Source organism: Microplitis demolitor, chromosome 2, assembly GCF_026212275.2.
Source record: "Microplitis demolitor isolate Queensland-Clemson2020A chromosome 2, iyMicDemo2.1a, whole genome shotgun sequence".
Taxonomy (NCBI): Eukaryota; Metazoa; Arthropoda; class Insecta; order Hymenoptera; family Braconidae; genus Microplitis; species Microplitis demolitor.
Genome location: NC_068546.1, coordinates 6223048 through 6246250, shown reverse-complemented (window position 1 = coordinate 6246250; position 23203 = coordinate 6223048). Strand labels below are relative to the sequence as shown.

Genomic DNA, 23203 nt, shown 5'->3' with positions numbered 1-23203 from the left:
CACTCGGCTATAAGTACCATTCGAATTTCTCGAAGTATATGCCAAATATAAATAAAATACAATGAACTTAAGATTATATTTTGTAAGGGTTTGCCCTAGCTTCCTCGTACCAGGAAGTTCGGACAATCCTTCTTCAAATGCTCATTTGGATGTTGAGCACTGGGTTCGAAATGTCTGATGTAGCTGAGTACGCCACTTGATTTAGGATAGGGAAAGTTGGTTAAAATAATCCAAGAATAAATTCATATATAAATTAAATTATTTTATTATAATTAATTATAGTTCTTACTACAATGTTTTCAGAGATAGTTCCAAAATCTTACGAAGTAATATTAATAATCTTACAAATTGTACTAATCGGGATATAAGTGAATAATTTTTGCGAAATTCATAAAAACATAACTTGAGTCACGTATGATTTTTCTGGTGTTTCCAGATAAAAATCACTATCTACTCTATACTAATGTTTTTTATTTTATCTACAGAATTTTACAGAATAGATAAAAATAAATATAAGTTTTACAGTAATTTATTGTTAATGAATTATAATACTAAATTTCTACGCTCATAAATCTTTTTAACTCAGAATTGTAATATTATCAAAAAGATTTTTGAATATTGCTATTTTCAGAATGATCGTTGTGAAATAATTATAGATTGTTACCATTATTTATTCAATTTTTAATAGTCTGCATTATAATTTTTACAAATCGTAAAATTTATAATACCGATTGTAAGAATCAATGAAAAAAATGGAACTTTCCATTATTAATAGTAGTTTTTGATTTGGATTGTAAATTTCTCTCCGGAAAGTAAGTTTTTATTTGGCGACTATAAATTCCATCTTATTTTGAGTTTCTTTTTTTCCCGTGTACTCATCAAAAAACTCATCCTCAACTTTGAGATTTTTTTGATCATTGGTTCAAAAGATTTTTTTTTTGATTTTTGAAAATAAAAAAAAATTATTTTTGGCATTATTAAGTGAAAATTTATTTGTTTATAACAAATTTTTTGCTTAAGAAACCAATAATATATAAATAAAATAATTTTTTTTTCTAATATAAAGGAACATATGATAAATTATGATTTAAACGAAATTAAAACTTAATATTAATATTGAGTAGAAAACAAAATTATGAATTAGCAAATGCGCTGTTTAGCAATAAAAAATGTTTTTTAAAAAACGTTTTTTTTTTACTGAAAATAGTTATTTTCATTAATCATCTCTTCCTAAAAAAAAAAAAAAAAATTTTATTAAATCTAATTAACAATGCACTTGTTTATAACAATTTGTGACGGTATGCTCTGGCTTCCTCGTACCTGAAAGCTCGGACAATTCTCCTTTAGATACTCCCCAGGTAGGAATCGCCTAGGATGACTGTAGGTCGAGCCTTGGCATAAAATTTACTAAACGGGATAGTGAAATTTAATAAACGGGACAGTAAAATTCACTTTTGTTTATGAATTTTTCATTTAAATCAAAAGCGTTTCAAGTTACTATCTATAAATTTAATAATTATTCTCATTTTCTTCAGTAAATTTTACTGTATTTTTTTCACCGTGTAAAATAATAGCTCCTAGAGTTGATAAAGAAGATATAAAATTGTCAATTAATGAAAATCAATTAAAAAATTTTTTGTGTATTAAGAGTTTTATTGATTGGAAAAATATATCTTTAAATTTTTACTGTATTGTTATAATTATTTTCCTGGAACTGTTCGACGGAAGGACTCGCTGTCAGTTATGCAATCACCTTGCCAAAAATGCGAACTGCACGTATATCCATCACAACAGCCATAACCTTGGGATGGATGACACTAAAAAAAATATATTTTAATGATTATTCATTTTTCAGTTGAAATTATTGTCGTTTATCGAAAGTTATGAACGAATAATTTTTATTGTATCAACTTTCAACCGACGCACACGACGAGGAAAATATTGTCAGAATAATTATATCTAATGTATCTTTAAATAACGTATCGTCAAAATAACGATTCGTATATTATTTATAGTAGCCCCAACAATAAAGTTGTCCTTCCACTATCATTAGCAAGCACATATTTCCTATACTCCCACTTTCCATTTTAGGACTTTTCCACCGGGACTACTATAAGAATACTCGCATGTTAATTTAATAGACTATCGTATTACTAAATTAAAGATATGTATTAGATTAGGATGAGTATTAATTTAGTACATTTAAGAATACGTTAAATAGCCTTTGTAAACATATGTAGTTTCATTAATATAAGTATCCGCTTTGGCAGCGCGATGATCCGTACAACAAAATTGGCTATTCACTCCGAGTGAAGCCATGGTAGGAGAAATTAAATCGACTAAAGCATTCACAGTAGTTACTTTCGGAGTTACGGAGGGCTATCCCAATGAAAAAAATTCATAAAAAAAATATATGTTAAAATAATAAAAATATACATTTTTTATATGAAAAAGAAAAATATTAAAAATAGATAAAAAGTATTTAAATAAATATAAAACATGTGTTAAAAATATATTTTAAATAGTAGAGTTTTGACTAAAAATGAACTTCAACTAAGGTTATTTTCTAAAAATAAGAATACAAATTCTTAAATCAAGAAAATATTACTGGGTTGGAGTATATGTTTGCTATGATTAAACAAATATTTACTTAGGAGAATACAAATACGCAGATACTTGAATACAGGTTTTTTTTTTCAGTATATCAATACGTATACTCGGTCTGACGATATTTTTCTCTCGCTGTGAAACGAATCGAATGTTTACGGCGGCAATCAAAAGGGTTCACCAAGACTTAAAATGGATTAGATTTGGAAGTCGAACGATTGAGTAGTTTCCAATTCTTACAGAATGTACAAATAAAAAAACAAATTTTCTTTTTTAATTTTTATTACATAACTCGTAAATCACTCGACCGCTTTGTTTCCGAGTTTGATTCGATCAAAGTCTCAAAAAGCTATTTCGATTGTCACAAAGCATGCATGTGCACATCGGTTGATTTGTCCCGCAGACTTCGTCGGATAAAAATTACTTTTTTTCAGTGAAATGAATATTTCTCGCATGAAAAAGTATATCCCGCCAAAATAGTAGATATCCGGCTCATATCTTTGATATTGTCGTATGTATATGCTATTTTGCTGCCATATAATCTCGGATATATATTTTTCCGTATGGATTTGTTCGTCCAACAGTTTTCTAAGCTCGATGAGCTCAACAGCTTACTAATAATAATGTTATCAAGCTTTTCAAGCTTGAAAATAGTGGGAAAATTTATGGTTGGCTCGCAGGACCATTCATTGCTTCGATTTTTTTATTGTGTTATGGTAATTACTCACCCATTTGCCTGGACATCCTGCATCTGTACCAGCGTAGAGACTAATCAATACGAAAATTGATAATAATAAAATTATTTTCGACATTTTTTCGATTTTGTATCTTGAGCTGGAAAAACAATAGTTATTTAATTTTAATATTGCAGCTAAACGATCGAAGATTTATAGAGCTTAAAATTTTCTACAAAAAATATTAAAATTGTTTTTTGTATAAATTCAATAACAAAAAAGTTATAATTAAAAATATATAAGCAATTATGATTTATTACCAATCGTTGTTCTCGAAGTTCTATGAGCTTTTGTGTAATCGATTTGCAGATCGCTAGTTTTTATCTGCTGAAAGTAGTGACCTTTACCATTTCCAATGATAATTATTTCATTGCAATACTTTGTTGCAAAACTCTTTAATGTCGATGATAATAATTTTTACTATACGGAGAAAAAAATTAAAGAATTTTTAATAAATTGCAGATCGTGACTTTTCTATGTTGAAAATAGTGACCTTTGACGTTTCCGATGATAATTATTTTTTTGAGATAATTTTGTTGAATAACACTTTAATGTTGATGATAACAATTATGACTACATGGAGAAAAAAATTTAAGAATTTCTGCTAAATTTGAAAACAAAAATTATTAGTTTGCCGCCAATCCATAAATTGCGTATAAGCTTTTGAATAAGCGTTGCTTAATTTATCTAGCAATAAATTGTAAGAAATTTGATCAGCAGCTTGAGAAAATTCTGGTGGAGTTGCTGGTTCACTTTTGCTTGTATTATCCTCCTTTGATTCCATTTTTAATTTTAATCACTTTTTAATAAAATTATAATTCAGGTTATTAATTCAAGGTGACACAAACTTACCAATAAATGACGATCTACAGTCGTTTGCTGATCAATTTAATGCGCATGTATTATCTAGAGAATTTTTTTTTGCGAGTTATGCAGCTTTATGAGGCCGAGGTTAGGCATTTAACGGCGTTTATTTTGAGCATGTATTATATAAAGTTTTTTTTATTCAAGACCATTAATTTACTTGCTCCAAAAAAATTTATTTTTGAAGCGAAATTGAAAATTTCTTAGTTTAAGGAAAGAAATTCTTAGCTAAAGAAAATAAGTCATCTCTCGCCTAAAAATCAACGTTTCGAACCAAAAAAAAAAAAATCTCTTGGCGCAAGAAAAAAAATCTCTTACTCCAAAAAATAAATTGTTTAAGTGAAAATAAAAGTTGCTTGGGCCGAGAAAAAAAAATTTTCTGCTCCAAAAGTTTGCTTTTTTAATAAAGACTCAAATTTTTTCTCAGTCAAAAATGTATTCTCTCTCCGAACAATTGACATGTAGATTTTTTTTTTTTAGCTGAAACGTAATTTTTTGTTATTTTATTTCGAAAAATATTATTCAAGTAAACTCTAATATTAAATATTAAAGGAAATGATGTTATATAGAATATACTATAGTACAATCTAAAAAGACATTTGTTACTTTGTCAGATGACAGAAATATTCAAACTGAATCACACATTCATATTTGAGTATTGTTTTTATTTATCATTACAAGTTTACAGGAGTATGTTTTACATTTTTATGGCTGTACCTATTGCCTACGCAGTTTTACCAGTTACATTTTTCTGTTACATTAAATGTTTGTATTTTTATGTAATTAAGTAATAATACTTGTGTATTTATATATTTGGATAGGGTAAAAATTAAAAAAAAGCCCATGAGATTTCTTTATTCTTACTTACTATCTTATATACTACTATGTACATCTTACAACTACTTATATCTAAACTATTTACAGGGGCTGTTCCACAGCAAGCTGTGAGGTAATTTGTATTTTATTCGAAACGGAGCGTTGTTCTTATTTAGTGCCCCTATGTCATTCAATATTTTATGTTGCTTAACACTAGTTTCATAGAACTTTTTTGTTTGCATATATATGTCATTTGTTATATCATTAATATTTAGCTTATTTTTTATTTTTACGTTAGATACTTCAGGTCCCACATTAGCTATCACTCTTAGTATTTTATTTTGTACAGTTTGCATTTTTGATATTAATGTTTTTGAGGCGTTGCCCCATATGGGTGCCGCATATAGTATTATTGGTTTAATTAATGCTTTGTACAGTATAATTTTATTTTTTGTAGATAACTTGCTTTTTTTATTTATGAGTGGAAACAGGAGGTTTCGTATGGCGTATGCTTTATTGCACGCTTTAGATATATGTAGTTTATGATTCAACCTATTGCTTAGAGTTACTCCTAAGTATTTTACATTATTTTTAGGCTTAACTACCTCATTGTTAATTGTAATATTGAGATCATTCTCCCCTCTTTTTAGTTTCTTTTTGTGACTAAATATGATACTTTCAGTTTTGGCTGCATTTATTTTTATTTCCCACTTATTATAATATTCCATGAAGCCATTGAGGGTTTTGCGCAACTTTTTGATTGCGTTGTTTTTATTCCAAGAAGCTATGTAGACTGCTGTGTCGTCACCAAACAGAGCTGTATTCGTGTTAGGATCTATGGGGAGATCATTGATATAATATGAGAAAAGTTGTGGCTCTAGGATAGAGCCTTGCGGCACCCCTGCCACAACTGTTTGTAATTTTGATGCAGCACCGTTCACTACAACGCTAAAAGTTCTTTTTATCTGATAACTTTGCAGTAGTTTAATTATGTGTATTGGCATTCCAATGAGCTTTAATTTATATATTAAACCTTTATGCCAGACCGTGTCGAAAGCCTTCTCGATATCGAGAAGGATCATAGCCGTTGATTTATTGAGATTAAAATTAGTTGTTATGTAATTAGTAATTCTCGAAAGCTGATGGATTGTGCTCCTTTTATCACGAAAACCAAACTGTTCCTCCCTCATGATATTATTATTTCCTTCAAATTTTTTAATTCTGTTGAGAATAATTATTTCGAATATCTTGCTCAAAGTAGGAAGCAAGCTAATAGGACGGTAGTTTTGGGGGAACAGCTTGTCTTTGTTAGGCTTGGGGAAGGCCAATATATTGGCTTTCTTCCATATTTTTGGAAAGTAGGATATCAACATACAAGTGTTAAAGACGTACATAAGCTGTACAATGACTTTTTTAGGAAGGTTTTTTAACAAGATATTTTGTATTCCATCCGGCCCCGGTGCTTTTTTTGATTTTGTTTTCTTTATGGCTTTAACTATTTCATGTGGTGTTGTTAGCTTCACGTCGTCTTTATCTACGCATATGTTTATAATTTCTTCGTATGTGAATTGTGATTATTGATTAGTGTTTCTGTCTCAACGTCGCCGTCGTTTTCAGTCAAATGATGTTCCTGCTCAAAGTTTTCTGCTAATGCGTTAGCTTTTTCGGTGTCAGTAAATACTAAGCCGTTTGGTCCATGTAAGGTCGGGATTTTATTGTCTAGTTTTTTTGTAAAAGATTTGGCTGTCTTCCAGATTGAGTTATCTTTAACATTTAGATTTTGCAGTTTTTTTCTCCCAGTTGTCATTGTTCCACGTTTGTATTTCTCTGGTTATTGTATTAGAAAGGCTGTTTTTCTGTTGTCTGTATATGTCTACTTTTGTTCTTTGATATATATTCCTTATCCTGTTTCTCTTGCGTATGAGTTCTTGTATATGGTCTGGTAGTACACTTTTGTCAGGACGTAGGAGTTTATTAGGGATAGCTTGGTTTTTTGCGTTAATAATGATTGTCTGTAGCATCCCTGATTAAAAACTCCGATTGAAACTGATTAAAAACGTCCTATCAGATTTAATCGGAAATTTCTGATTGACATTCAATCAGTTTCAATCGGATTCAATCGGAAACTTCCGAATGATTCTGATTGAAAGTTAATCAGAAATTTCCGATTGACTTTCAATTAGTTTCAATCGGATTTAATCAGATATTTCCGGAAGATTTCGATTTTAAATTAATCAAAAATTATCGATTCCCGGAAAAAAATAATTTTATATATTATTAAATGGTAAAAAAATTAAAAAATCAAATATATTAAAATCTACGTTGGATCTATATTAACAATTAGATTTCATGTCATGAAGTAATATAGGATATACTATATTACCACCAAAAATGGCACTTGTCACTCTGTCAAGAACAGAGGAGTGCTCGTGTCAGAATTGCTTCCAAGTCTGGAATACAATACGTCTGAACTACGTTTCTTACCAGGGACACTTCACAAGTGGTAGGCGCTATCTAGTGGCGAGCACCGAACTACTCCCAATGCTATTACCTAGGACTGGTGAATTTCCTCTCCTCTACATATATCTTTTCTCCTAAGAAATTTTTCTCTTGGTTCAAGCAACTTTTTTTTCTATTAGTTGGAGCATACGAAAATCCTTACGTTAAAAACCCCCCACGAAAAAAATTTATTTAAAAAATATAAGTTAAAATACAAAAAATATATTTTAGAATTTATAAAAAATCAATCAGAAAACTATTTTTTTAAGAGCTTGACATAGAAATGAAAATAACTAGAAAAAAAAGCGAAATTTTAAAAAACTATATTCATAATAATTTTTGAGAAATGAAATTACCTACAAAAAAGTTTCTATGAGATTTTCTGATAAAACTGATAGTTTCGCCGGAAAAGTAAGAAGATCTCAAAATTTTCTATAAATTTGACTTTAAGCTCAAATAACTTTTGAACAGTTAGATTTATCAAAAAATGATGAGACTTTTGTTGTAGAGCATTCAATATCCTACAAAAATATCTGTCGTGCATAATAATTCGTTGATTGGCTTGTAAGTTAGAAAATTCTAAAAAATAAAAAGTTTTTTTCCCGTGTTATTTAAATAGAAAATAGAAAAATTGATTGACGCAAACCGTAGTATTATTATTAAGAGCTTGGATTGGTACCGAAATTTTTATTTTTAGGTAGACTGTCAATATTAAGATAGTTAAAAAAAAAAAATTTTTTTTTTTTTAACTATCTTAATATATATATAATTTTTTATTGATGTTTCCTTTTATTTTTGTGATAGTTTTAAACTCAATCAATACACTTTTTTAAAAAAGTTTTTATATAATCCTGAAAAATGCTTGTTTTAACTTTTTATAAAATTGATTAAATTGGAAAGACAGATAAAATTCTATACTCGGATATTTTAAAAATTGCTGAATTAATGATAAATGGAATTCATATCTGCCCAAATTTTAATAATTATCAATACTATCTGAATTGTTATTTTCCGATTGAATCCGATTGAAACTGATTGAAAATTGTCTGTCGAATTTAATCAGAAAATATTCGATAAATGAATTATTATTTTCTGATTGAATCTGATTAAAACTGATTGAAAATTTTCTATCGGATTTAATCGGATTCAATCGGAAAATAATCGATAGATAAATTATTATTTTCTAATTGAATCCGCTTCATTTGAAACGAAATTTTTTTTTTCTAGCCGATACAAGAAAATTTTGTTGTTTATATTGAGAAAAAAATTCCCTGAAAATTTCAGCTCTTAAATTTAATTTAAAGTACTTTTTCTCGAGTATCAAATTTTTCCATTTAAAAAGTATGTTAATTGAATAACATTTTTTTTAAATTGCTATAACTTAGCCAGATTTTAAGCTATCGTTTTGAAACCAGTTTTAATTTGCAGAGAATTTGTTGAATTTGAAAGTCTATAAAACAAATTGCTCTAACTCGATCTATGTCGATTCTATCTGATCCGAAAGTCTATTTTTCACTTGTTTCATATAATTTTGTTAATAGTGAAAAAAAAAACGGCTCATTGTACGAAAAAGATGCATAGCACCCAACTTTTAGAAAATTTCGTCCTCTAAAGAATTGTTTATTATACTTCCCTGCTAAAAAAATCCGAGAGATTCTTATAGCTGTATGTATAAGGCCCTATACTTAACTATACAGCACTTCTCATAAAACTCATTCATTCTCATAAAATCTCTATGGAAACGTATGAGAATCTATGAGATTTTCTAAACAGGGTGATATCGCTAAAGTGCACTGTTTATAAGATACAATCAGTAGAACATTCTACAGTAAAAAGGATTTATACTATATTAAGCTTACAATTTTTATACTGTCTAATGTTAAACTACTCGTATCTCATAGATAATACGCATACCCCTATTAAAAATAAACGAGGGCCGCCTCGTCTGCCATCTACCGTTAGCATTGATTCTAGCGACGCTAGCCTCAATTCAGTGCCTCGTTTCATTTTTACTAAGGACTTTAGCTATATCTAGCTCATCAGGAAGATAGTTTAAAATCAAGTAGAACATTCTACACGGAGAAATAAAAAATTGATCAATCGGGATAAAATCGAGAAATAAATTATTATTTTCCGATTGAATCTGATTGAAACTGATTGAGATATTTCAATCGGATTTAATCAGATTCAATCGGAAAATAATCGAAAATTAAAATTATTATTTTCTGATTGAATCTGATTGAAATATTTCAATCGGATTCAATCAGAAAATAAAAAATATTTTTTTCCGATTGAATCTGATTGAAATTCAATCGGAGGCCTCAAACGCTCCCGAACATTTCTGATTGAAAATTCGTTTCCGATTGAAACTGATAGAATTCTGATTGAGTTTCAATAAGATTCAATCGGAGTTTTTAATCAGGGTATATTTGTATGCAACCGAATAATTTTGAGGTTCAATAAAAAAAAAGTTATAATTTCAACCCTGACGTTGACTTTTATTTTTATCTACAAATTAAATACTGACTTTAGAGAGAAAAAAATTATTTTGATGCTTAATATTACATTGAAGCTCAATTTCTCTGTACATTGTCGTTATGCGAATTTTTATTACAATAATAATTTTTTAAAAATTATTATTTTCTGATTGAATCTGATTGAATTTTTCTCAATCAGTTTCTATCAGATTTAATCGGAAAATAACTTTTTAAAAATTATTATTTCCTTATTGAATCTGGTTGAAACTGATAGAGAAAAATCCAATCAGTTTCAATCAGATTCAATCAGAAAATAAGTTCTTAAAAATTATTATTTTCTTATTGAATCTGATTGAAACTGATAGAGAAAAATCCAATCAGTTTCAATTAGATTCAATCAGAAAATTATTTCTTAAAAATTATTATTTCCTTATTGAATCTGATTGAAACTGATTGGATTTTTCTCTATCAGTTTCAATCAGATTCAATCGGAAAATAATCGAAAATTAAAATTATTTTTTTCTGATTGAACCTGATTGAAACTGAAAGAAAAAAATCCAATCAGTTTCAATCAGAAAATACTAAATATTTTTTTCTGATAGAATCTGATTGAAACTGATAGAAAGTCAATCAGGACGCTCGAACGCTCCCGAACATTTCTGATTGAAAATTCGTTTCTGATTGAAACTGATAGAATTCTGATTGAGTTTCAATCAGATTCAATCAGTTTCAATCAGAGTTTTTAATCATGCGCATGACGATTAAAAACGATTTATGACGTTTTGAAATTTCAATCGTCATTAATTGTTTTTAATCGTAAAATACTAAATCGTCTTTTGACGATTAGAGACGATTAAATCTAAAAAACCATGACGATTATGGCGATTAAAGATGATTAATGATGATTAATTTTTTAATCGTTTTTAATCGTCACAAATCGTTTTGTTTAATCAGGGTAGCAAATGCGCTTTTTAGCAATAAAAAAATTTTTTTAAGGGACGATTTTTTTCTTAAAAATCATTATTTTCATCAAGCATCTTATTTCGAAAAAAAAAATTTTTTTAATCTTATAAACAATGCACTTGTTTATAACAATTATTTGAACGATGTAAGTAAAAATTTTTTTAAATTATTATAAAAAAACAAAATAATCAAAAAAATAAAATTTCTTGATTGCTGTATTTACATTTTTAATTTTTCAATTCCTTAGATCGTAAATAAAAAAGTGAAAAGTCGAAATTTTTTAATTTTTCCAACGGCGATTTTTTCTAAACCCTTTCAAGAATAGCTCTATGAAGTGAAAAAAATCCTGGATTCTTAGTTTAGAAATAATCAGGGTTTTTATAGAAACTTTCAATGAGTAAAAATGAACTAAATAACAAAAGCATAGTTAATTGAAAAATTGGGGTAAAATATTTTTTCGATGGATTATTATTAATCCATGTGGTAAGAAAGAACCAAATTTTTTTTATTTCTTAATATTTATATTTAATCGGTTAAAATAAATTTTTTCGATTATGCTATTTATTCTATTAACGCGCGTGCATGCGCTGCTACCCATTTTTAGTCCCATTTTCACCGCTAAATTAAAATTATAAATATTGTTGGTACAGTTCGGGGAGACAGGAGTTTTTTTGGAAATTTCCTGCTCTTTGAGGATCTTTTTACAGATTTTCGATATCTCAAATAGTTTTTGAACTATTTGTAAGAAAACAAACCCCTTTTTTTTTTTTTTACTTAATTGTTAATAACTTACAATTTTTTCCAGCCCCAAATTTCCACTTTAATTTTTTTTTATAGATGCCATTTCGAATTAAATCAGACCTTAATCATAATATTCGGTGGTCTTGGACAGGTTTTCGCCAAAAAAGCACTCGTTTACTAGACTAATATGTTAATATGCGTAAATACCGTAACTTACATGAGACAACAAGTCATTGAACATACAAACGGGAATATGATAAATTTTATTACTTTCTCATAAAATTCCATTATTAATGACAGGATCATTTTCTCATGCGTTCTTATTAAAACAGAAATTTTGAAAATTTTATTATTTTCTTTTAGAATCCAATTGTGACTGATACAAATATTTTCGGATACGTTCTCATACAAACGGGAAGCTTGTTAATTTTATATTCTCATAGAATCCCATCATTACTGACGGAATGATTTCCTCATACGTTCTCATTGAAACAAAAATTTTGCTAATTTTATTATTTTCTCATAGCTTCCAGTTGTAAGTGACGAGATCATTTCCCTATACATTCTCATCCAAATAGAAATTTTGTAAATTTTATTATTTTCTCATAGAATCCCATCATTACTGACGGAATGATTTCCTCATACGTTCCCATTGAAACAAAAATTTTGATAGTTTTATCATTTTCTCATAGCTTCCAGTTGTAAGTGACGAGATCATTTCCCTATACATTCTCATCCAAATAGAAATTTTGTAAATTTTATTATTTTCTCATAGCTTCCAGTTGTAAGTGACGAGATCATTTCCCTATACATTCCCATCCAAATAGAAATTTTGTAAATTTTATCATTTTCTTATAGATCCCTATACATCCCGTGAATATTTTTTCTCATCCAATCTTATAAAAACTCATTTTTTATAAACATTTGTATTTTCCGATAAATTCTTATAAAAAATCCCTTATCAGAATCTATGAGAAAATAATTTTTTTAAATACTTCCTATACAATCTCATAAAATTCAATAAGTTCTATGAGAAGAGGACTCCCGCTTCCTATAGAACTTATTGATTCTCATAAAATTCCTATGAGAATTTATAAGAAGCTATCGGATCTTATGAGATTTTTTAAGCAGGGTAGATAGATAAATCTAACCTGAAACATGGATATATATAGATCAATAAATAAATATTAATCTGCATTGACAGACATTAAAAATTAATTAATTGAGATATAAAATTATAAATTAAAATAAAAAAAATGATTGACAAACAAAACTATTCTAAAATTTATTTATTGAGCCTTTTATTGACTCTAAAAATCAAAGTTTAATTTATGTATGTTTAACTACAAAGCCGGTAACATCAGTATATTTTAAAAATAAATATAATCATTAAATCGCACTTTTAAAAATTAATTATAATTAAAATTTTATTATTAATAATATATAATATTTTTTTTTTTAATTATTCCTTTTTACGACTTCCTCCTTTCCAGTTTTTATTAATTCGTCTAAATGAGAATCTGCAGTATTTGTTTCTATTATTGTCCATAGTCGCAATTCACTTATTGTACCCGATGAAAAAAATTTTTGTCTAATTATATATGAGTATATATGTTCATATATATGCCCATATATGATTATATATAATCATATATGAAGTTATATATAATCATACATGATGATTTATGGAGTCATATATAATTATATATGACCCCATACATAATTAGATCTGATCATACCTGGCTGTCATAAGCCCATATAAAAGTCTATATATGATCAGATCTGATTATATATGTCTATTATATATATCATCTCAGTAGATCTACTTAGATAAAAAAAAGTTTTTAGGTTATATGGGTTATGAAATCAGCGCAAATCTAAGTAGATATACGGCCATCACAATTGCGATCATCTTAGATCTCTGTAAATCTATGTACATCTGGCTCGCAATTTTTTTGATCTCCATTGATCAACAGAGATGTACGGAGTTAAAAATTATTTTTTTCCAGGTATATATAACTATATATGATCATATATAAATATATGTAATATTGTATATATATCCATTTATAATTATGTCTAATTATACATATAATCATATACAATTATACATGGATATACATATAAGATTATATATAATTATATATGATTATATACAATACCATCCCGAGAAATTTTTAATTATGTATAATCTTAATATATTTATATATATCCATACATAATTGTATTTAGTGGCTCATATATGGTCATACGTAGGCATATAAACTTTTTTAATACAGTCATGCATGGCCATATACAGTAATACAAAACCATGTACGGCCATACATGGCCTTGTATGGTTCATGTATAGCCATGCATGACTGAAAACTTGAAAACTAGAGACTTGAGGCTACATTTTGCTATTTTTATTTTTATTCTACGACCATTTTTTACTGAGTTACAGCATATCAAAAATCACTTAAAAATTTGGAATTTTTTTTGTATCCCTTGATTTTTGTGACCAGTGTATAATAAGAATTTAAAAATAAAATTCTGCTTTGTAAGTAGTTCACTGTTCTTCTCATTTATTTTTTGTGAAACCTACATTACCGACAACACCATTTAGTTACTGTCCACTGGATAACATACCCAGGGTTGCCAGATTGGGCTACTTATTGCGAATTGGGCGATTTTCTCTATGCATTCGCTACTAAATTAATGTTTGGGCAACAAGTCGCAATTTGGGCGATTTTTAATGTTTCAAGGTTGGGAATAACCTTACTCATTATTTTCAAATATTATTTTTAATTTCCATTTGTGAATGACTTGAATCAAACATCATTTCAATTCAGTATGTACATATAAAAAAATTGTGTGTATGATGTCACTTACATTCAAGCATTTAATTTCCTTCGTCTCAGTTCGTTTCATTGGGATCTTGGTTTTAAATAGTAATTTTATTTTTTATACAAAATTATAAATTTAAACGCGAGTATACACAGTAAAAAACAAATCGTCAAAGTGTAAAAAAAGCGTATGTTAAAATTCTGAGTGTTGAATATTTGACGCTTTTGTGTGTCAATTTAACACACAGTATTTATCTTGTTTGAACTGTCGTAATCGATTAATTTTTCAACCCACAAAAATGTTATTTTATACGAAAGTAATACTTTTTATATGTTACCGTCAAATCAACAGACAAAATATGTTAAGAATAATCTCGACCATCACAAAAAAATTCTGAGAAAAATTTGTTACTTTTAACACATCCGCGTGTAACTTTTTTAACACTCACAACATGTTAAAATAACTTACAAATAAGTGTAAAACGTTCGTTTTATAGATGATATCTGTCGATTTTGACGAATCCTTTTTTACTGTGTAATTTCATCCCAACTGTTGAAAGTAAATTGTTATTCTGTTTTAAACAATCAGATAAAGAAATATGTACACAGTTGATGTAAATTAAAACCTGTATCCACGATATTCTGCTTTTTGCACTAAAAAATAATTCATAATTTGCAAAAAATTAATAAAAATCTTGATTAAGATTATTTTTTCATCCAATTTATCCTAAAAATATCCTATAATTTTCACTACATAAAAGATAATTGCAATAATACTTTTTAAAACGTTAATTCCAATTTTTGTGGTATAGTGTACTCTTATTGGTTAATAGAGAATAAATTATAAGCCGACAGCATTATTTTAAATTTGAAAATGATTGGGCGACTTGTTAAAGTATTTTGCTACTTTTGATCATAGATGGGGCGACTCAAACAAAAATTTTCTGGCAACCCTGAACATACCTTGACTATAGTTTTTTTTTCTCGAACAAATTGACGTATGAACGAATTTCCGCTCATTTTTTTTTCTAACTAACTGCTTTATTTACTGAAGAGGGCTTGAGAAAAATTGGATTTGACCTAAAATTTATTTCAATCTTTGTATTTCAAATTATTTACTAGTTAAGTAAATTTCTTTCATATAAATTATATTACAATCTATTTTCTACTGGGGGACGTGAGGGTCAGCCCAAAAAGCGAGTCTAGTCACTTAGGATAATATACAAGTGTTGACATCTCTAAATGAAATCTTCAACTACATCAACAGATTTTTGGCGCGATTTCATCCCATGTGTTATGCATCCATATATACAAACCAAGCATATATATAATATACACATACTCATACGTAATTTCAGTTATTCCTCACTAAAATAACAGTTTATGTTTTTTTGAGTATTTTTTTTTTTTTATAAATAATATTAATTAAAATAAACAAAATGAGTTTATGGGTAGATAAGTATCGTCCTTCTAGTCTTAATAAATTGGATTATCATACAGAACAAGCGGAACATTTAAAAAATATGGTAATTACTAACATATATTTAAGGTTATTATTCTAATAACAATTAAAGTTAATAATAGAAGTAATTTATTTATGTAAATGTCGAGTTTTTAAAATGATCTTTTTTGCTCATAATTGCATACCGGTGGTATATCTATTGACCACCTAGTAATATAATAATATATTGAGAAAAATTTTTTTTTACTTTATTCAATTTGACAATGGACTATTATGAAAAATAGCATTCACTGAAGTGCTCATCGAGCCCTTAAAAAAAAAAAAAGATTCAAAACGATTCCCGCCCTGATTGAACAACTGAATTCGATCGAATTAAACAGAATTAAATTCTTAATTCTATTTAATTCAGATAAATTCTGTTAATTCGGTACCTGAATTAAAAATGAATTCTGTCTAATGTGGCAGGAAAACCAGAATTTGTCCAAATTATAACGAATTTAAATAACTCTATTCGGTTTAATTCTGATTAGTTCTAACAAAATTCTCCAATTTCTAATTCGAAATCCGAATTAAACTGAACTAAAACAAATTTGAAATTTTTAAATCGGTTTTATTCTGTTTAGTTCAAATTCAAATTTTCAATTCAGTTGAATTCTGTTTTGCAGAATTTGATAGAATATAACAGAATTAAAATTTTGAATTCGGTTGAATTCAGTTGTTTAATCAGGGCGATGAAAAAAGATTTTATACAATTGGATAGAAAAAATGGCCCGATCCATTTGTATACAATCGTACGTAATTATATCTTATTTGTATATAATCATATAATGTTTTAATATAGATTATATATAATTATATGCAGTTCTAAATAATTGTATACAAATATATACATTTGTATATAATTTTATTAATCTTTTTTGCATTTTTATATAGAATTACATACGATTGTATATAGTGGTATATAATTATGTAAAAATTTTATATATTTATGCATTACCTCTATCCAATTGGATATGATTCATATATTACTGTATGCAGTTATATCAAATCTTCTTTCATCGGGTTTGCAATGTTAAATGCCCATAAGAAAGGCGATTCAAAAGTGTTCAAAGTATTCAAAAGCATTAAAAATTATTGTATTTAAAAATTTTTTCTAATCGTTTAGAATCGTTTCTTTTAAAAGGGAGCATCGACTATTCAAATTTTTATGTTTTTTCTCATCATCATTTGAAAATAACATTAAAATTGTAAATAAATAAATAAAATATAATTCTCTTTATAAACTTTTCTGTTCAAAAAATATTTTAATTACTTTTTTATAGGTACAAAAAAGTGATTTTCCTCATTTATTGGTTCATGGTCCTCCAGGTGCCGGTAAAAAAACACGAATAATGGCAATAATCCGTGAACTATATGGACCTGGAGTCGAAAGACTTAGAATGGAACCCATGCAATTTGAAGTTTGTTTTTAATTCTATTTTTAAATTAATATTGTAATCTATTTTCATAATTTCTTATAAATTAAATATTTTATTAATTAGACACCATCGAAAAAAAAAATCGAATTAATGACTATCAGTAGCAATTATCACATCGAAGTTAATCCTAGTGATGTTGGAATATATGATAGAATAGTTATAATGGATTTAGTAAAAACAACAGCTCAAACTCATCAAATTGATATCAATGGCCAACGAGATTTCAAAGGTAATAATTTTTTTTTTTTATTAAATTGAATAATAATTTTCTTTTAACGTTTGATTTGTTTTAAGTCGTTCTTTTAACAAACGTCGACCAGTTAACTAAAGATGCTCAACACGCTCTTCGACGAACAATGGAAAAATATATAACAACTTGCAGATTAATTCTTTGTGCTAATTCAACATCACGAGTTTTACCGGCAATTAGATCACGTTGTCTTGGAATACGTGTACCAGCACCAACAATTGATGAAATAAAATCAGTGTTGCATATTATTTCAAAAAAAGAAAGTATTATTTTACCAGATGAATTAGCTTCTAGATTAGCACTTTCAAGTGGAAGAAATCTTCGAAGAGCTATTTTAATGCTTGAAGCATGTAAAGTTGAACAGTAAGTTAAAATTACATATATATTGTAATAACTAATAACTTATAATTATTAATCACTTACATTATAATAACAACACACAAGTTAAAAATAATAACACCACAATTAACAGCGGTAAAAGGAAAGGCAAAGAAAGATAGTTTATTGAAATACAAGATGCGTTGTTTAGTTATCAATATATATATGACTGACTGACTCTAGTCGCGTTTCTATAAAACAAGAGAAGAAGGCATTTGTTTTCTAGATATTCAAACAAGATCAGTCCCACTTTCATTACAATATATAGGGGTAGGGAGGGAGGCAAAACGGTGTACTTAAGGAAATACTAAGTTTTCGAGTATTCAAATACGTTAAATCTTTTTGTTTTTTTTTTTAAATCATATTTAAAGTGAAAATTGAAAAAACAATTTGATTAAATTAAGTTTTCTTACAAGTAATTTATATAATAAAAAATTACATTTCTCATAATGTCATAGTTATTGGATGCAAAGAAAAAAAAGATTTTAATAGTTTTTATCATAAAATAAGACATTAATATTTTTTGATTGATACTTTCGAGTTTTGAAAAAGTTTAACTGCCTACTTTAAATTGTTAATTTACTATTTGTTAATCACTATTTATTATTAACTTCAAAGTAAAAGATTTAAGTTAGTTTTAACTGCAAAGAAGATATTTTTATAAAAGCAACGAGGGGAGCGTGGGATCGCGCCGGTCACCTAACAAATAAACCTTCAAAATTTTTCGAATTATCCTTATTAGATCATAAAACCCGACACGTCGGGTCACCCCGGTCATTTGGCGGGTCATCCCGGTCATTGTTAATTTTAAATAAAAAATTAAATATCTAAAGTCGTATTGCTGAAATTTCACCAAATTAAAATTTTATTTGGTCAACTAAAACTTAAGAAGTAAAGAAAAAAATGTAAAATTAATAATTAACAACATTTAACTTTTTTCCATTTTCTGTCCTCGCTTACGAGGCATCTATAATTTATTTATTTATTCATTAATATTATAACAAAAATGTTACGAACTTGTAGAAGAAAATGCCCCTGATGAACAAAAAAATTTTTAGATTAAATTTTCAAAAAGCTTACCTTAATTAATTACTTGCTAATTAAATAAGATATTGGTTTATATTTTTATTAAACAAACACACGAATTGTGAGTCGAAAAAACAAGTGAATGAATTGACCGTTGTGACCTCATAATTTTGATCGATACGACCCCAACTAACTTTTGAGAAAATAAACTGAATTTAAAAAAAAGGATGAAAATTATACTTTTATAAAAATTAAAATGATTTAAGAAATGTCTGTAGATTATATACATATCAATTATAAACTCTTTTCTTCTTGTAAAATATATAAAAAAACCTTATTATAATGTCCTTGATTTTGAGATCAAAAGTCGATCTATTTTTTATTTATTATTTATTATTAATAAGTAATTAATTTATAACGTTAGGGCTCATTAATTACCTCTAATTCAATGAGAGTATAAAATAAAAATAAATTCAAAATCTATTATATGATAGAATTTTCAAAATTTGGGTGACCGAGGCGACCCGCTGACCGGGACAACCCCACGCTCCCCTGTATATTGTTTAAAGTAATAGATTTAAAAATTATTAAAAGTTGATGAAATTTAAAAAAATTCTAATATTTGCAAATCGATTATTGAAATACACATAAAATACTTGGCACTAGGAGTTCTTTTATTGTAAATTGATAAAAAAAAACTTGATTTCATACTGTTTTTTTTTTTTTTTTTTTTTTTTTTTTAATTAAAAACAAAATATTTCGAAAACAGCCAAAAAGAAATTCAAAATCATGCTCAATGATATTTACAAAATCGATTTTGGAATGTTAAAAAACAAAATTTTTTTATAAAATGTTTTGCTGCCCCTACTCTGTTGTTATTAATTAAATATAAACCGTTTTTTATCGCTAACAATACTTTAAATTTGAATTAGTTTAATTTATTTTTTATTAGATATCCATTTACTCCAGACCAACAGATAACTGAACCAGATTGGCAGAGTTTTATTAGAAAAACTGCAGCAATGATGGTCACAGAACAAACTCCACGAAAATTGTTAGATATCCGTGGCAGACTTTATGAACTACTTACTCATGCTATTCCTTGTGATTTAATATTCAAAGGACTCTTACAAGAATGTATTAAAAATTGTGACTTACAATTAAAAGCTGAAATCGTTTTAGTAGCCGCTGAATTTGAACACAGGATGCATCGAGGATCAAAAGCTATTTTTCATCTTGAAGCATTTGTTGCTAAATTTATGACAATTTATAAAAAGTTTATGGATGTGGCCATGGATGATTTTGAATAAAATTTTTGTTTTTCAGTTTACTATAATATTTACTGTAATTATTTTTTATATTAATTTAATTTCAAATAAATAGTTTGGTAACTTTTATTTTGAAATTATTATATACATAATAATTTAAAATTAATAATTAATCACTCAACAATAATAATTTTTACGAACTTTCATTACTTAATTATCAATAAAATTAAAACATCGCAGCTAATATGAGTGCCGTAATGACAGAAGTACCAAGAACTGTCCATCCAGTGCTATAGACGTGTTTGATTGTCAAAAATAATCCTAAATCCCAGGACTAAAAAAAATTAAGTATTTGTTAATATTTTATATTCATTAAAGTCTTTTACTTTTATAAATAAAAATGTTTAAAAAATATTTTTTATGACTTACTAAATGCCGGATCCCATTAAAGTAATGGTACGTGGCTGGCCATGCTAGCATTAATTTTCCAAGAAAAAGTAATGGCATTGGTAAACCTATAGAATTTATTGACTCAATAAGGCAACTCATTCCACCAGGATGAAAAAGTTCCGCTAAAAAAATTATAAATTATAAATAAAATCTGCATGCTTGCCTAAGCTATCACTAAGCCACCAATGTATAGATCAAAATTAAAATTAAAATAAACTACTTTTTCTATCTAAGTCTAAACACTTTGTTATTTTAAATAAAAATACTATTTTTTCAACTGGTAGTTCCGAAAAATATGGTTTAGATCTACTCGTGTAAAAAAAAAATTTCTGCGTAATTCCTCAGGTGCTCTGTATTATGACCATTTCGCTCGTAAGCCAGTCAGAAACATTGGCCAATCTTTTTGAGGAGCACGATCATTTCATAGTAAAAAGTACAAATACTCCGAAGATTTTGAAAACAACATATCGCATCCATAACAAGTGGAAATTTTGCTTTAAACGTACATATTTTTTATAAGTTCATAGGAGAATTTTGTTATAGTTTTCTGAGAACTTTTTATGATTTTAATGCCAAATACAACTAATTCTTTAATTTAATCTTACCCTAATGGTTCATCGAAGCTTAAAACCATAAAAATTGACATAAAAATCATGACATGATTTTTTAACGTAGCTTTTCTGATTTTGAGCGGATTTAGAATTGGACGTACGTAATGAAAAATTTTCTAAATGGCTTTTTAGATGAACGCTTATTACAAAAATACATAAAAAAAATTTAATATCTTAATTTAATAGTGCACACTGTTTTTTTTTTTTAAATAATGAGAACATCTAGTTACTTAAAGTTTTCATAATTTCAGCCGTTTTTGTAGAAATATTTTTTATGTAATATGTGATTAATTTTGAGTAGGCATGTTTTTAAGTAATTTTTAATCGATTTTTTAGCGGTGATATCAAAATTTCATGAAAAAAAAAAAGTTGTCTTCTATAAGCTACTAACTTATATTCAGCAAGTAATTTTAGTGAGGAAAACTAATTTTGTTATTTGAAATAAATTTCAGTATAAATTAAAAATCAAAAACTTGAAAAAATTAATTTCATTTCTAAACCGAATTTTATAGCATTCAGTTAAATATTATAAGATGTTTAACTGGTATTGAAAATAAAAGAAATATACCAGCGATCTTATAGTCTTTATTATGGATATACTAAAATTGACCGAACTGTTGCTTCTAAACCAAAAGCTGAATTTTTTAAAACTCAACATTCTCAAGACTCGAGAGTAAGTACCTTAACACACTAGAATTCGCCGTAACAGATCAAAAAACCATTCTTTTCTATTCTAATACTACGAAAGTTGTAAGAATTTTTAGATTGTAAGGAAACTAGCTATAGAAATTCTGTTTAATTTCTTATCTTACTTAATCCAGCTGCTGTTGCATAATAAGCTAATGCTATCCCAGTTCCTCGATGAGTAATTGACAGCATAGAAGTCAACTGGGGTTTGTAAATACTTAAATGAGGTGACAGTGGTCGTTTCAAACGGCGATTTCTCTCTGAATAAGTTTCACATGATGTCACTGCTGCTAATTTGGAACCAGTTGAGGATATATTCAAAGAACTGCAAAACAGAAATATTCAATGAAAAAGATAAGTAATAAATTATTTATTAAGTAAACAAGGTTATGTAATAATAAAACCTTACGTAGTTTTAAACAATCCTCGAAATTGACAAACGTCTAAATTTTTTTTACATAATAATCTGAAAGTAAATATTCATATTTTATTAAAATTTTAATTCGATAATTATCTATTAAGAACATTATTTAAAAAAGTATATCTTACCTAGTATAGTTTAACGCCATTTTTTTAATTGTCTCTGGTACCTTGAAAATTAAATTAAATTGTTAACATTATTTATAAACACTTTTTTAAATAAAGAGTAAATTATTTACTCTATTATCATTCTATTTTCTTTATTGTTTACTTATTACAATTGTCTTACCAGAAAAAAGTTCAGTCTTTAAAACGTATACTATTATATAGTAATTTGAAATTGGCGAACAAAAAAGTTCCGATCACAATTAGGCCGAATTTACATGTAGCAGTAAATAATATAAAGTCACAAACACAGCAGTGAAATTTTATTGGCTAAAAATTTCTCTAAGTAGTAGTTATCGTATTATGGCGTGTTCAATTGCTTGCTCTTGACTGCTCGGAGCGGAGCCGATTACTACCGAAAGAATCCGATTGTCAATTTGAAAATTATAAGTTACTTTATATTAAAAGTTTATCGACTAATAAGATGTTTTTTTTTCACAATTGTATTTCATGGTAAAAAATATAGTAATTGTGTGGAATCA

The 23203-nt window shown here is 27.3% G+C and overlaps 2 protein-coding genes and 1 long non-coding RNA gene across 4 annotated transcripts; 1 reads left to right on the top strand and 2 right to left on the bottom strand.

Annotated features, from left to right (window-relative positions):
• Window positions 1–1152: 1152 nt before the first annotated feature.
• On the bottom strand, window positions 1153–3648 carry LOC128669026 (uncharacterized). 2 transcript variants are annotated; one of them, XR_008404582.1, is made up of 4 exons: window positions 3602–3648; window positions 3336–3441; window positions 1321–1817; window positions 1153–1230 (listed from the first exon to the last, which is right to left on the bottom strand). It is a non-coding gene; the product is annotated as an uncharacterized LOC128669026 (long non-coding RNA). The 2 variants fall into 2 exon arrangements; XR_008404583.1 differs by lacking the exon at window positions 1153–1230 and having other exon boundaries at window positions 1320–1817.
• Window positions 3649–15525: 11877 nt separating this feature from the next.
• LOC103574066 (replication factor C subunit 3) lies at window positions 15526–20517 on the top strand. The gene is made up of 5 exons (XM_014442331.2): window positions 15526–16052; window positions 17311–17448; window positions 17530–17695; window positions 17761–18079; window positions 20073–20517. Exons 1-5 carry the CDS (start codon window positions 15966–15968, stop codon window positions 20428–20430), a joined length of 1068 nt encoding a protein of 355 aa, XP_014297817.1. The 5' UTR covers window positions 15526–15965; the 3' UTR covers window positions 20431–20517.
• Window positions 20501–22950, bottom strand: LOC103574055 (succinate dehydrogenase cytochrome b560 subunit, mitochondrial). The gene is made up of 6 exons (XM_008553389.2): window positions 22846–22950; window positions 22686–22726; window positions 22546–22602; window positions 22262–22461; window positions 20818–20960; window positions 20501–20722 (listed from the first exon to the last, which is right to left on the bottom strand). The coding sequence occupies exons 2-6, from the start codon at window positions 22703–22705 to the stop codon at window positions 20615–20617; spliced, it is 528 nt and encodes a 175-aa protein (XP_008551611.1). The 5' UTR covers window positions 22706–22726; window positions 22846–22950; the 3' UTR covers window positions 20501–20614.
• Window positions 22951–23203: the final 253 nt, after the last annotated feature.